The sequence below is a fragment of the Octodon degus genome, unplaced genomic scaffold (assembly GCF_000260255.1).
Source record: "Octodon degus isolate 3935 unplaced genomic scaffold, OctDeg1.0 scaffold00071, whole genome shotgun sequence".
Classification (NCBI taxonomy): domain Eukaryota; kingdom Metazoa; phylum Chordata; class Mammalia; order Rodentia; family Octodontidae; genus Octodon; species Octodon degus.
This window is the reverse complement of record NW_004524647.1, coordinates 4034535-4049889: the sequence shown is the minus strand read 5'-3', so window position 1 is coordinate 4049889 and position 15355 is coordinate 4034535. Positions and strand designations below refer to the sequence as shown.

The 15355-nt window shown below is 38.1% G+C and overlaps 1 protein-coding gene across 1 annotated transcript in view; it reads left to right on the top strand.

Annotated features, from left to right (window-relative positions):
- Stac (SH3 and cysteine rich domain) overlaps positions 1 to 15155 on the top strand; it is a 198793-nt gene extending 183638 nt beyond the window's left edge. The window contains exons 8-10 of the mRNA XM_004635301.2: positions 3094 to 3145; positions 3265 to 3402; positions 12342 to 15155. Coding sequence (XP_004635358.1) covers positions 3094 to 3145; positions 3265 to 3402; positions 12342 to 12440 — 289 coding nt within the window. The 3' untranslated portion in view covers positions 12441 to 15155. The remainder of the gene's footprint in view (positions 1 to 3093; positions 3146 to 3264; positions 3403 to 12341) is intronic.
- Positions 15156 to 15355: the final 200 nt, after the last annotated feature.

Genomic DNA, 15355 nt, shown 5'->3' with positions numbered 1-15355 from the left:
TTTTTCTTAGTTCGATGAGAAGAAAGCCTTGTACTATTATTGCTTAGACAAGAGATCATGTCTGCATCTTGACCTCCGAATAACTACTACAAAGACAACAATGTGCGATGTATTATTTATTGTAACTGTCCTATTAACCTGTTTTAAAACTGTTTCCTTGCTACTTTATCTTTTTTTTCTCATTAAAATGAAAAAAATAATAGTGGTCTGATTCAGGCAGCATCTTCCTGCAACTTTAGGAAAATGAAACCTCCCCCAGTCTTCAGCTTTAAGCCCTGCTTACAATTCCCACCAAAGCATCGGCAGAGTCATTGTATTTGTTACTGACACATGGCTTCTCAGGTTATTGGGTTAAATAAAATCTGCTACAGCTTAGAAGATTATTCTACATTGACTTTCATCCTTGCTGCTTAATTAAATCCCTTACTTGGGAAAGAGTGATTTTTCAGCCATCTCGCTTTCTGTAGCATCAGTACATAACTGTGACTGTTGAAATATCAAAATGCCAGATGTGTTTAGTGCTTCACATGGTATGGCTTTATTATGTGGTAATCTCTAATGAAAATAGATATTAACTGAAAATTAAAAATGATAGCAGAGGAGATTGAATCAGAATAGCAAAATGAGCACACAAATCTGTTCCTTCTGCCCTAATTCCAAAGAATATCTAAAAATATCTTTTCTAAGGACTACTTCCATAGCAGTACTAGAAAAAAAAAATTTCCATAACACAACAAGAAATCTTCGGAATTTCCTGGCAGGCCAAAGGAAATACAATTAGCATGAGAACAATGAAGAGGACCAGATACCAAAGAATGCTCAAAATATTAAAAAAAAAAAAAAAAAAAAAAAACTTTAGAAGTAGAAGCACATTCAGTGAGGCACTGAGCAAGTTCGCTGAAGGGCGTGGGATCCGCAGTGGGCCAATTGCACCACTGAGCCTAGTTTGCTAGGAGACTACAGTTCCTTTCACAGAGAGATAGACACCCTTCCTGTATCCCTGGTGTTTAAACTGATCTTATGATTTTCACTGGCCAGTAAAAAAGGACAAAAGTGACAGCATGTCCTCTCTGGGTCTAATAAATCATAATCTCTGCCTAAGAAAGGGAACTCATGCTTAAGAAGGCTGTCATGTGAGCACCAATGCACAAGAAAGAGTGAATTGTGTTCAGTAACTCTGACCTCCAGACATGCTAAAGGGCAGACAAAAGGGAAAAGGTGGCTCCTCTTGGAAGGAAAATAAACTAACCTATCTCACGAAGATTCGGGAAGCCCTCCTTGTTTTACACTAAGATAATGAGTAGTAGAGGCCCAGACTACTTGTTTACTATATTTTCAGGTATACTAAAAGTAGATGCTTTTAGTGAAAAAATTATATATCTTTATATACAAATTAGTAAGGTTAGATATACAGCTACTTTCTCTTAGTTCAACGAGAAGATATGCACTGATAGTGTTTAGACAAGATATGTCTGCATCTTGTACTCTGAATAACTACTATGAAGACAATAATGTGGACTGTATTAATTATTGTAACTGTCCTACTAATCTGTTTTGAAACTGTCTTATTGCTGTCTTTCTCAATAAAATTAATTTTGAAAAACGTAGATGCTTTGATTGACATGTGCTGCTCCTTTAAGCTTAGCCTGTAGGCAGCCTTTTCCACGTGGTAGAGAAAGCCAGAACACACCAGATGTGTGTAATAGCAGAGAATCCCAACCAGCTGGCCACATCCACCTTGCTCTCTTTCAGACACTAATATAAAGAGACAACCAAGAAGTGCCAGGTGCCCAAGAAAATTCTTTGAAATGAAGGAGAAGTAGTAAGATAAAGGACAGACAACTAATCCTGAACACTTCAACAAATGAAAGAAACTTTTTTTTAATATGATAATATCAGAAAAATATTATATCCATGACAGAAAGTAACTTTCAGAAATTTTTCAGAAAATAAAAGAAAGCAAACTTTCAGAAAATAATAAAGAATCCTTAAAAACCTTGAAAATTAAAATTTTTCCTTAAAACTTTACTAAACTTTTTTTAAAACAAGCTCAAATTATGATAGAACAGATTATTATAGACTATTATATCATAGGAGAGATGAGTTTAGACACAAAATAAATGATTATGAAAACAAAATTGAGAAAATTTTAATACAGAAAAAAAAGAGATGGAAAATGCATAAGAAAGACAAAAGCTGTAGGATGCATTCAGAAGACACAGTGTATATTGATTAGAAGTTCTCAAAAGAGAGAAATGGATGAGAAAAATGGAAAAGGATAGTAGAGACCTTTCACTATGAAAAGTAAGAGCCTTCACATTGTAAAAGCTTCTATAAGAGAGGGGTACAAAGACTTAACGTGTGCACTTACACGCACACACACACATATACATACACACACAAGTATGCACGCACACACACATGCATGCACACACATCTGGATTTCAGAACATAAAATAAGAAGTAACAAACAACAAACACAGCTACAAGGCCCCACCAAAAAAACACATCTTCAGCTAAATCCAAACAGTTCTTGGTGAGTGATGTCAATACACAGGCACAAAATAAAATTCCTAGGATAAAACTCCCAATCATACCAACAGAGAAAGTGGAGGAAGGAAAAGGTGGGCTACATTCCAAGAAGGCAATGAAAAGATGCAGATGGTTATAGTGATGACAAGTTCTACATGTCAGTGCTAACGAAAAAATGTTTGTACATGTCTACATGTGAATGTAATGAATGTGAGCATGTAGGAGAGAACCTGGAAGGACACACACTGGCAGGAGAGGCAGATGCAAAGGGGAACTTGCAGTATGAAACTTATCAAGTTATAAATTTTAGAATGATTTTTGCAATATAAATATGATTTTATGTGTATCGAAGAAAATAAGGATTTTTTTTTAAAGACAGCACAGAAATTGTGTCCACTATTTTCTTGCAAGGGAAAAATGATAAGATCATGCTTGTTTTAATTCTATTTATTTTAAGATTACTTACAAGAATAAAAAAATACTTTTTCCTCTAAAGTGTCATATACTTTTCTTTCTTTTTTTCACTTCCCACCGGCTCGATTCGTTAATTCCTCATTATAGTCCAGGAGATGTGATTACTCTTCTAGAGGATTCCAACGAAGACTGGTGGAAAGTAAGTATTTCTCTTTCTTTAAAAAGAAATGATTATTTGGTAAAGATAAACAATTAGTAATCTGTGGTAATTATAATAAGTGGTACAGTTGCAAATGAATGCCTCCTGTTTCCTTACAGGGAAAAATTCAGGACAGGATTGGCTTCTTTCCAGCTAACTTTGTTCAGAGAGTAGAACAAAATGAGAAGATTTTTAGATGTGTTAGAACCTTCATTGGGTGTAAGGAGCAGGGGCAGATAACACTGAAGGAGAATCAGGTGAGTACAGCACACAAAAACATGCCCAGTATGACCAAACAACATTACATGCTCAGAAATTGGGATGAGTGAGGTTACAGTGTGTGTAGTTGGAAAAAGATATTTTTATTACAAAACCTACTAGTGTAGTGGAAATCTGAGCATGTAAATCCAACTTTATGATGTCCATTCACACGATGAAGTGTGCACTATTTCATGTTGAGAGGGCGAGTATCTAGTCCCTGTGCTTTTCTCAGAAGATCACTCATCGCTGATATGAGCAGCTAGCTTGGACTCTGCACTTGCGTTCATCGATGTGCTGCCATTGTCTCTTAGGAATATATTGGTGTTACTTGCTGTTGTGTTCAGGGCTCATTATATTTTCCTCCAATTACAGGGATCCTTTTTGGGTTTCTCTGTCTAGATTCTAAACCTCTACCTGTTCACTGAAGGTCCTTACGTCACACCATGGCTTGACACACTGACTCTAGCTGAGCAAGGACTGCCTCAGGCGCCTGTGTTAGACCTTTTCCTGCATCTAATCTGGAAGTGTCTGGTGCCATCTTGCTCCAGTGTCATTGGATTTGGAATCCTTTATGATATTACTTCTCCTGAAACCTATGCATCCATTTGTCTTCAAACTTCTTTGTCCCTGTCTATTCCAAGCATTGTTGATAGACACAAAGAAACAGAATGATCATAATTTAAATTTTTGTCTAATTTTTCTTCTCGTTGTCTTCTTCCACCAGGGGGCTTCTTTCCATCCCTTGTTCTCTGCAACTGCTCTCATGTCACAATTCTGTACTCTCACTACAGGGCAAAATAATCTGATGAGAACTCCAAATTTGCTCTGGAGATATCAGAAGAGGATTTGTGCAATTACAAATTAGAACTTCTTTTCTCTCCGCATAAAGTCACCCTGGGTTTCAATTTCTAATTTTGGGACCCAAAAGCTTGCCTCTCATTCTGAATTCTTGGTATAATAATTCTAATATTTTCCAAAGCAATGAATACCTCTAATCAAAAGTGATGAGGCTTACCTTATGAAAAAGTACCAAAAAAGTATTATGAATTATAATACAAAAAAAGAATTATAATACAACTCTGTTCAATAGAGTTGCTCAAACACTTCTGGAATATCGTATTTTAAAAGTGCCTTCAAAAGCAGTTTCTAAGTCATACACACAAAAATCAGTCATTACCGTATGAATATAACTGACTTATAGTTTTAAAAACTGTTTTAACCAACCTAGCCAACTATTTTGTATCCCACTGTGGTTTCAAATGACTAATAAATAACACTGGAAAAATAATGATTTAATTTTCCTTTATAGTTATTCAGAAAAATTTTTAAAATTATAATGTCAGGAATAGCTTTTTAAAAAAGATTTATTCCCACTCCTGTTGTATTGAAGTAAATAAGAGTTATTTAAAATAAGAAACCAATAATTTGGAGTATTATTCTCCATATGTAGTTTAACAAAGATGGAGGATAGAGTAAAAGCAATTGGGCTTTTTCATAAATGCTAGGATACATCAGTCCACTCATTTTGAATAATGGCTTGGTACCATACACTAAGAGCCACAAAATTGCTCGACCTCATGAATGCAGTAATTCCACTGTAATGTACCCAGGAAAGTAATCTAATACAAGGGGGTAGAAATCTTTCAGCAAAAAGATGGTAATCATAATAGCATTCATAATGGTAAAAATAAGGAACAGTCACACAACAATGCAAATGATTAAGTCAACAAAAATGCTTTCTTTCTGGGCATAATGTCAAGAACCGACACAGTTTGGAGGGGAAATGGTAATGTTGAGGACAGAATGCTGGAACCCAGATCTCAGTCGTGGTTCTCCCAAAGTGAACACACACACAGAGATGCAGATGCAGAGGGAGCCCAAAGCCCTGCCTTTATTATTGGAACCACAGTAAAGACAGAGTGCCAGTGTGACCAAGGACCTAAACGGCCTCCTTGTTACACAGCCTACTCACCTCCCTCTTACAACTGCCACCACCACAGGTGGGCTGAGACTCGGGATCCTGTGACACCAGTGGCCATGGTGAACAAAGGATCAGAACTGCATAGGAAACAACAGCCTGATGATGACCTCCCAGGAAGCGTAAGAATGGAGGAAGCTTTCTAGACAATGATAAACTTCTGGCGCATGTGGCCAAACCAAACCTCCCGATTTAGAAGTGAGGAGAGACCTAGCAAAGAGATCTTCAAATACTGTATCACCATCTTAAATGATGATTCTCTAAATGGTTAAGGAGAGTAACGTGAGGTTAAATAATGACATAAAAGTAGTGAAAATTAATTCAAATTTAGGAAAAAAAGAGTGTTTTTTTTTTCTATTTAAATTGTTTTCTCAAAATAAATTTACCAAAACTACAGTTCAAAAGCAGAAATATTTGATTTTATCTTTTGAATCTAATAATGTACAGGTACACAGTGTTGCTTGGTTTATCTGGGCATGCTCAGATGTGTGCACAAGCAAGCACGTATCACTGTATCCCTCCGTTCGTATCCAATTACAGTAGCTGCTGCTTGTGCAAATTCCCCCAGAGACGTATGCCAGCTAATGAACTTTTGTTATTAAAATCTCTAATAGCCTAAGAAACTAGGTCACTGTGCTCTATGATTTCATCCTAATTTTATAGTTTTACTTGGAAATCATCGCTATTATAAAAATTGCTTATATTGTATACTCACTTTAGGACACACTGAATTTTAAGAATTTATACAACTTCTCTTCTATCTGGCTGCTTTGGACATAATATACAAGATTTGCCAAATATATACAGATATGCACACATACTTCAGGAAAAGAAAAATAGTATGCTTTTTCAACAGATGGCCATTGCTTTTAGCACTTGTAATTGTAGAAGCCAAAGGTAACTTGCATTAATCTCAAGATGTCTCAATAAACTTAGTATTAAAATATTTATACAAGTTTTTCTTTTCCTGTATGTGTACATATTTTTTTCTGCAGACTCTATTTTTAAAGAGATCAAAAGCCACGGATGTGCTGGAATTATTTTTTGCCCAAAGTTGTTTGTTCTCCATGGAGCTGGTGCTAAGTCAGCACGCAGCTTTCCTACCTACCTTTCAGTGAGGTCACAGTAGAGGCATCCTCTGCCTAGAAACAGCAGTGTCAGCTGAGGGAGCAGCCACTCAGCCGTGATGCACCTAGAGGGCCCCACCATCTGCACACACCTGGCAGAGTATACCAACCTCTCTGCTTCCTAGGAAAGTATGTCAGATCTCTTCTGGGTATTGTTTTGGGATTATGATGTCCTGTCTTGGATCTGCTACTTAAAAGAGAACTTGTTTCTGTAAATCTTGATTCACAAAAAAAGAAAAGAACAAATCAATACTCCTCTAGACATTGCCTTAATAACTATTGTTACCTGTGATCTTTATGAGTCATTATTTAATTATGTCATACATACAAGTAATACATAATCTTTTCAGACTTTATGTACCTATCATATTCTCCTTGATGTCACATACAGGCCAATGAATTTTGCATATTAATTACTCATTGCTTTTCTTTTGTAAGAGGGAGAATAAATATTGATTGAGGTCACGTACTTTGCTGAATGAGCGAGAACTTGGTAAGTGACAAGGGTGGAACATAAAAACAGGTCTGAAAATTCCAAGTCAGTGCCTTCCACTGAGCCGAGTCCTGAACAATGTGGAAAACCTGTGAACATTAAACAGCTCTTTCTACAGCGTGGCTCCTGGCATAGGCAAATGTCATAAAGGCAAAGCTTGGGGACCATAGGACCCCTTGAAAACACATTCTTCTTCCTAAGGGCCCTCTACTGAGTCATTCTCTGCTCAAGGCAGTGAAATCATCCTGAGGCTGAACCCCCATCTCTACTGCCAGACACGCCCCATAAAGCAGGTGGGCACTTTTCCCAGCTTGATTCCATGCCAACCCTTCAAACTTCAGCAAGTTTACCCAACTATGTCCTTTTCTGTTTCAAAAATATATAAAGTCGTTTGATTAAAATAAATTCATAAAGTACATTCATCTTTACTGGCAAATGTTATTCAATCATCTTGCTAGCACATTTGATTTTTTTCTCAGAATAATCTTGTGCTTCCTGATTTAAGATGAAGCATTGCTTTTATGTTATTAAAATACAAATCAGTGAAACCAGTAGGCACATTAAAATTTGCTTGAGTTGATCAGTTTCCAGAAGCGCAACATCTGTTCAGTGGTTCCTACCAGTTCCTCGGCGTATGCCTCAAAAGGATGTTTCTGGGAGTGGGCCTCATACCTGCCTTCTCCACACACCACATTCAGATGGTTGAGCTGGCAATCTATTGAGTATTAGGGTGGAGGATAGTGAGAGGAATACCTCACTATTAAACATGGTTGAGATACAACAGAACAGATCCACATGAACTTGGAACCAAACAGGTCTTCTGCACTTACGTTTTGGAAAATGTTACAATCTTCAACAATTTATATAGGCTGCTATTTCTTAAGTTATGATCTTTGAACCACTAGAATCAAATTCACCTGGGGATTAGAATAATTTATTTAAAAATGCATATTCCTAGATCCCACCTCAGATCTGCTAAGTCAGAACTTCTTTACTAAAGACAAGAATCAGTTCATTTTACAAACTACCAGGTATTCTAATAAAGGTAAAGGTTGAAAATAACCTTCATTTCTGTCATCTAAGTTTGATAATTTTTTTTTACTACTAAAAGCATTTTTATGTATTTAAAAAGAGGCCACTTCTGATCAACTATGGGTCAACAAAAGGCACTGAGGTCTCTACCATTAGACAGATTCTCTATTTTCCATCTTTGCCATGACTGTGGCAACTAGCTTTTAAAATGCATTAGCCACTTGAAAAAAAAAAAAAAAAAACTGCATTTTAAAAAGTTACTATAAACAACAGATGTCAAAATTTGCCTCTTAACTTTAGTGTCCTAAATTATTTTAGGTGGAAGATTTGAAAACATGCTTGTTTATTGGAGAAACATAATATAGAAGAAAAAACACAGATTCCAATGTCACACAACTATGACCTCTATCCTGAGAGATGTTGACAAAAATCACCTTTGAATGGCAACAGTCTTCTCTGCAAAGTCAGCGTAGCATCGCCCTCTAGCTGTGACCGTGAGCGTTGCCTGGGGTCACAGTGTGAAGCCCCACAGCAGGGCCTAGATGTCACAGGTTAGAAACGCAGGTCATGTCCCTTAGCACCGTCATCCGTCAGAGTAAAGCCCAAGGGGAGAATTCATCTGCTGCAGTTATATTTACCCAAAACTACCAAGTAAGTACCAGAAAATAGACACTCTGATATTTATAACGCTAAAAATAAAAAGAGACGAATGATCATTAGCAGGGAAATAGAAGAAATTAGATTTTGAAAAAAACATAATGTATCTTTGTTATTAAATCATATTTCTGCCTCTGGGGTTAATGTGTCTCATAATTATTATATTATTTTTTCATAGTGCTCTTGTTTCCAAGTAGAATTAAGTTATCCATTTGTCATGACAGAGTTTACATTGATGCAGCATATTTTTCTTCATTCTTTAAAACTTAAAACTTTCCTAATTAAATAACTTTAAATAAAACAAAATCATTTCTTTAAATTAACCCATAGTTCAATCATATTTGTAAAACTATTTCAATTGTTCTTTTGTGTTGTACTACTTTTAAAAAACAGATAAATGATTTTTAGGTAGTAGAACTAAAATGATTTATAATGCAAAAAATTAGAAAACAACAGTTTACAAAGATACAAAAAATAGTGACCACTTGTAATTCAACCAGCAAGGTGTTATTGACATAAACTGACATATTTCATACTGAATTGTCCTTTTAATTCATAATTTTGTGTGTCTGTGTGTGTGTGGAACTGGGGATTGAACTCAGGCCCTTGCGCTCGCCAGAGAAGCACTTATTCCACTGAGCCACCTCCCCAGCCCCTTAATAAATAGAATATTAGTCTCTCAGCTCTTTAAAGGTAATCTTTATATGTTCATCAAAACACAATTTTTACCTGCATACAGGTCAACAGCAGCAAACTATGGTCCACTGGGCAAATTTGATCAGGGACAGAAAACTATGGTCCACTGGTCAATTTTTTTAATGAAAGTTTTATTAGAAGCTAGCTATACAATATTCTGTAACATGTGAGTTGAATAAATCTGATGGAAACCTTGTGGCCTGAAAGTTCCCAAATTTTTACTATTTGGTTCCTTACAGAAGTATTTTATCAACCCTTTGTCTAGAGGCACAAGAATGTATTTAAGTAACTCCTCTTGCTGGATATTCAGAGTTTTCTTTTTCTTTTCTTCTTCTTTTTTTTTTTTTTTAACTATCAATAACGTCAGTGACCATCTTTAAATCTTTCTCACTAACTCCGATTTATTTTCTCAGGATATACTTTAGAACTTAAAAGAAAACAGATACAAAAGGATGTTCTCATCCTTTAGGTACACATGTACACTGCCATTTTGCCTCCACAAAGATTGTGCCCGATTACAGGCACATAAGCTATTTGCAAAACCATTCAGGTCACCACAACCTTGACAAAAGTATATTTGATATCTGTCATTTTGATGGATGAATAACAGTTTAGGTTATTTCTGCACTTCCTGGATAACAAGTTTGAAGTTTTATCATGTGTCTATCGAGTGTTGGCATAACTTCCTCATGTACTTTGTCCATTTTTTATACTATCAAAAAATACTTACACTATTCTCTTCGAAGAACATTTATACCTGGTCTGTCCTGGGCAGCCAGTGTTTTTTCGTTTACCACTTATCTTTTGATATTACTATTTCTTCCCCAAAACCTTAACAATTCTTTGGCTGGATCATTTTTATTTTAGTATATTTTTCTTATAGTTTTAGTAACTTTAACATTTTCCACTTCTTTATCTCTCCTCTTGCTAAGAGAATATTTCAAGATAGTCCTCATTTCATTTTCGTTCTCTGAAGTTTCAATTCAGCCTTTCATTGCTTCCAACATAAATTTTAATGCATTCTTTATCTCTCAGTAATCTTCTTTCTCAGGCCCTCCTCCTCTCAGGATGTTTGCTTGCGTCTTATCACATCGTCTCTCTATCTTGAGATTCTTATCTTACAACATCAAGGACATGTCTTCTATCAACCTACAACATCTAAGAACATTGTGTTTTCTGATATATGCATACTTCTTGCAATATGGTTAATGCTATCAGCTTGTGGTAAATAGAGTAATAGTGGTAATAGTGTCTCAAAGCTGTCCTGATCCCTAAAACATTGAATATTTTATCTTTTCTGGCAAAAGGAACTCAATAGATATGGTTAGATTAAAGATCATGCAATGGAGAGATTATCCTGGATTATATAGGTGAGTTCATCCTAATCTCAAGTATTCTTACAGAATATGGGGGGGGGGATGAGGTAATGGGAGCAAAAGTCAGACAGATTTGAAGATGCTTTGCTGCTGGCCTTGAAGACGGAGAAGGGTGCCATGAATCAAGCAAAGTAGGTAGACACCAGAATCTGGAAAAAACAGGGAGCATCCATTTTCCTTGAAAGCCTGCAGAAGACATACAACTCCACTGATGCCTTGGCTTTAGGTCTTGTGACTTTAGACCTATAAGAGAATAAATCTGAGTGTTTTAAGCTATCAGATCTGTGGTAATTTGTACTAGTAGCAATAATCCAGATTTCATTCGAAGGGACTTGGCAGATGTGATTACAGTTGTGAACGCTGAGATGGGGTAATCTTAGACATGTATGTAGGACAAATCTAATCATTCCACCTTTACAAGGATGAAAGTACCTCTGGCTTAGGCAATAAATACATTAGAAAGGGGCAGAGGAGAGATGAAACACAGGGTAAACCAGAAAAAATAGTATGGGAAGAACCCAATCCATCATCACTGGATTTAAAGATGGAAGAAAAATCCCCAATGCCGGGCGGTCTGGTGGCCCTACCAACATGTTTTTCACTAAAAGGGCACACCTTACCTCCAAGCTTGCTGTATTTATCATCTGCTAATAACTCTTAGCTGCTTGCTTCAGTGAGGCCTCCTTAACGGAGCCAGAACTGCCTCCACTGAGGGTCTATGCCTTTTCTGTCCCAGTCAGCCAGTAACCAAACAGTGTCTAGGAAAAGGCAAAAAAAGGCAAAGCCACACCCTTTGCTTTCAAGTGAGAAAGCACTGTGGTGAACCCCATGCCCAGAGCTGCTTGGTGGTCAGGCTGGGCTTGTCTCTAGTGCCCATCCTTGCTAGGCCCCTTGCTTGGCCCCATCCTGCTCCTATCTCAAGGATTCTCTCAGTAAGTCATTTACAGGCTGCCTCTAGGAATCCCAAACTAAGACACAACCCACCTGCGGAAGCGGGTCAAGTATAAGAAACTCACAGCACACTAACATTTTTTTTCCACAAAAGCTTCTCATTTATACATACTTAATTGGCATGTAAGTGGTGAGTAGCAGGACTATCCAAAGAGAAGATGGTAACATCTGTATGCTTGGGGCTAGGAGGAGTTCCTTTTGACATATGATATTATATAGAGCACATAAAAAAATTCTACGCTGGTGATAGCAGCCTTCTAAGTGAGAGCTATTATTTTAGTTCTCTAAAATAATGTGTTAACAACTTTTCTGCTGTATGTCAGGCTCTTATTCTAGCTTTACAGTGGCTCTTCAGCAGAGCAACAATATTAGATCTTATTTTATTAATCTCTTTTTTAAAAGATGGAGCCCAGAAAACATTCAATGCCTTGGGTTAATCGCCAAATTAGATTCCCCCTAATTTTTTAATCCAAATGTGCTTTCACAGAGCCACAACTACCCAGCCTGACGTCTCTCTCCTTCCAGTTTTGTGCTCCTGTGACCTCAATGATCAGTCATTTAAGCTGCAGGTTCTAGCTTTCCTGTTGACACTAAAACCTTGTGCTTTTTCTTCCTTGACCTTCAGATCTGTGTGACTTCTGAAGAAGAACACCATGGTTTTATCCGAGTCCTCAGCGGGAAGAAAAGAGGCCTTGTCCCCTTTGATGTCCTGGAAAATGTCTGACTGTAGGTCTCACCTCCTTGCGCAGTAGGCAAGCTCTGCTGTGATGCCGTCTGCTCATCTCACTGTGTGCCCCCAGACAAGCTGCCATACTGAGCAGGACCCCAGGAGACAGAGAGGTGGACTCAACTGTGGAGTAGCAGGCACAACCAGAGGACCCGTCGCACGGCACATTCAGGCTGCCCGAGAGGGGAACAGGCTGAGGGTCAGCTGCCAGAGCTGGGGCAAGTCTGGTGGCAGCAGCAGAGCTGTCAGCCATGGCTGCCTCTAGGCTGAGACTCTGTCCCTGTCTGTGAGCCGTTAGAGCTAGAGCACTGGAGCATGCTCCAGTGTCTCCTGTGGTCCCAGTGCTGGGTTCAGAGCTGCCTAATGAAGAGCTATTCTGGTTCCAGACATCTGTCCCCAGTCAAACGATATCACACTTCAGAATTCAAGCATTCTCTGCAGAGAATCAAAATGACCTCCTTCCTAGCTCATCAGTCCAGGGCTCACCTCCAGGCCCTGCTCACTTTGTGCTCTGCTGATGGTTCTTTGTTTCCCTTTATGTGTTAAATGCGAGGGCTTAGTTGTCTGGACATCAGCTGCCAAGGTCTGACCTGCCCAAAAACTGAAAATAGAAATCTTTGCCTCTTCAGTTAACAATAGAGGTAACAAAGAAGGATCTAGGCACAAATATAAGCAGGGAGGGCAAATGGGGTAAGCAGGGGCAAAGGGCCCTTATCTGTTGATGTGAAAACTTCTCCTGAAGGAAATGGATCTGGTAAAGAGAGTATGTCAAAGTCTCTGTCTTCATTTTATTTCTTCTCTATTGGGAGCAGCATTCTCCCTCATCCCATCCTACAAGACTGTGTTTCGGAGGCTTAGTCTGTGTTGTAGGGAACCAGAAACATGGAGGGCAGCCAACAACAGCATTTTAGAACGGTAGCCAAATTGGAATCCATTCTTTTTTAGGGCAGTATATTATACTCTAGCACATGGAAGATGGAAAAGAATCCTTAATGTTTCACCCTTCTAAAAGCAGGAAACATGGGATCTGTTAGCATTATCTAGAGGAATCTCTGTTACTCTGTACTTGTACTAATGTTTACAAGAATACAATATACTGTGATGCCTTCCTCCTCCAGCCTCCTTCTTGCATTCAAACTTGCATCCTAGTAGTCATGACTATATTTAAACTCTAATTCTCAGTGCCCTTGAAATAATGTCAGTTTATTTTGTTACAAAGCAATAAAATCATTAGAACAATTGGTTTTTGAAAAACTTCAATGGATGCACCCTGTGTATGTAAACACTATTTCCCAAGCCAAAGCTTCATTAGTCTTCATTAATTTCTTTTGTTACTGCTCAGCATGAAGTTAGGAGCTAAGATGGGAAGCTACTGGTTTCACAGTAGTTCGGAAGCCTTACTATAATTTCAATGCCAGCATCCAGAATTTCCTCCCTGTCTAGTACAACATGAGAAACCAGATGTAGAGTCAAGATGGATTCTCTGGTATCCCAGGTAGACAACATGACTGCCTCTCTGTAAAACTGTATGCTGAATACCAACATTCTTTTCCTCTAATTCAATTTGCCATTTAATAAAGACAACATAGCAGCTAGAAGGAGCAGAGAGAACATGTGTTCCAATCTCTTCTTTGTGGCGATCAAAATTTTTGGCAAGTAGTGTCTGATTCACATTTTTAAAAGTCAGTTTTCCTTTTCAAGTTGAATAGAAGGAGAAACGATATTCAGCCTCCTAGGTGGTCCCCAGCGATGCCCACTCTTGGCATCTTTGCCTCTGTGGATTCCCCTCCTGGATTGAATTATGTGGCTAGTGGAAGATAGCAAAAATTATAGACATCACATCAGAGGCAAGTTTTAAAAAACACTTGCACCTTCTCACTGGATCTCTTGGAATACTCACTATTGGAATCCGGAAATGCCACGTAAGAACCTGAGGTCATCAGGCAAGACAGATCCAGTGGAAATGCCGTGTATTGTGGCAGCTGAGGTCTCACTCTAACTAAATGATGATGAACTGTACCTACTGAGCCCCACCCAAGTTAGAGATTTATATGCAAAACATATGTGTAGGGCTTTATTAAGTCACTAAGTTTTACAGGGATTTATTATATCAAAACAAGTCCCTGGAACAGGGATTTATTATTTGAACTAAAGGAAAAAGTACTCTTCTTATACAGTGAGACCCAAAAGCTTTGCAAATATCAAGTGTTGGCAATTATGCATGTGTAAGAGGTCTCATGTTCCCTAGAGATCTAGAGTCATCCAGACATAAGGAGAAAATCAAGGTGCCTTTCATAAGATAGATTGCCATGGATATTTCTCACACAGAGATTATAGGAACCAGGCATTTCCTTTCCTTTTTCATGCCAGCGGAAAAGACAAGAACAAAGATAGCAATGATCTGTCATATTCTTGAAAATCTTGAGATATGACGGGAATGCCAACAAAGTAAAGGCCTCAGGAGACACTGGTGAAAGGACAGGTAAGGAATGAGAAATGTTCATAGAAGAAAAAATGGATCCTGAAATATTCTCCATAGCATGAAAGAGCAGTTTGATGGCTCATCTCCTGTCCTGCAGCTAAGGGGTGGCACTTATCTATACCAGCACAGCTGTGCCCTATGCTTTACCACCAACTCTGTAAGGACCCAGTTCTACTGTGGTAAGTTCAGAATAAAGATCAGATTCTTTATCTGGGAACATCCCTCAGAAGGTGGAGAACTTTCTTCATGCCCATCATGCAGCTATCTTTGGTAACTTTACTGTGGTGGGGGGGGCCGCAAAGAAAGCCCACGTAGATGGCCATAGGGCTGCCATTAGGGTTGATTTCATAGATTACTTTTCCTTCCCAAATACATTGAGAGAGACAGAGACAGACAGACAGACAGACAGACAGACAGACAGACAGACAGA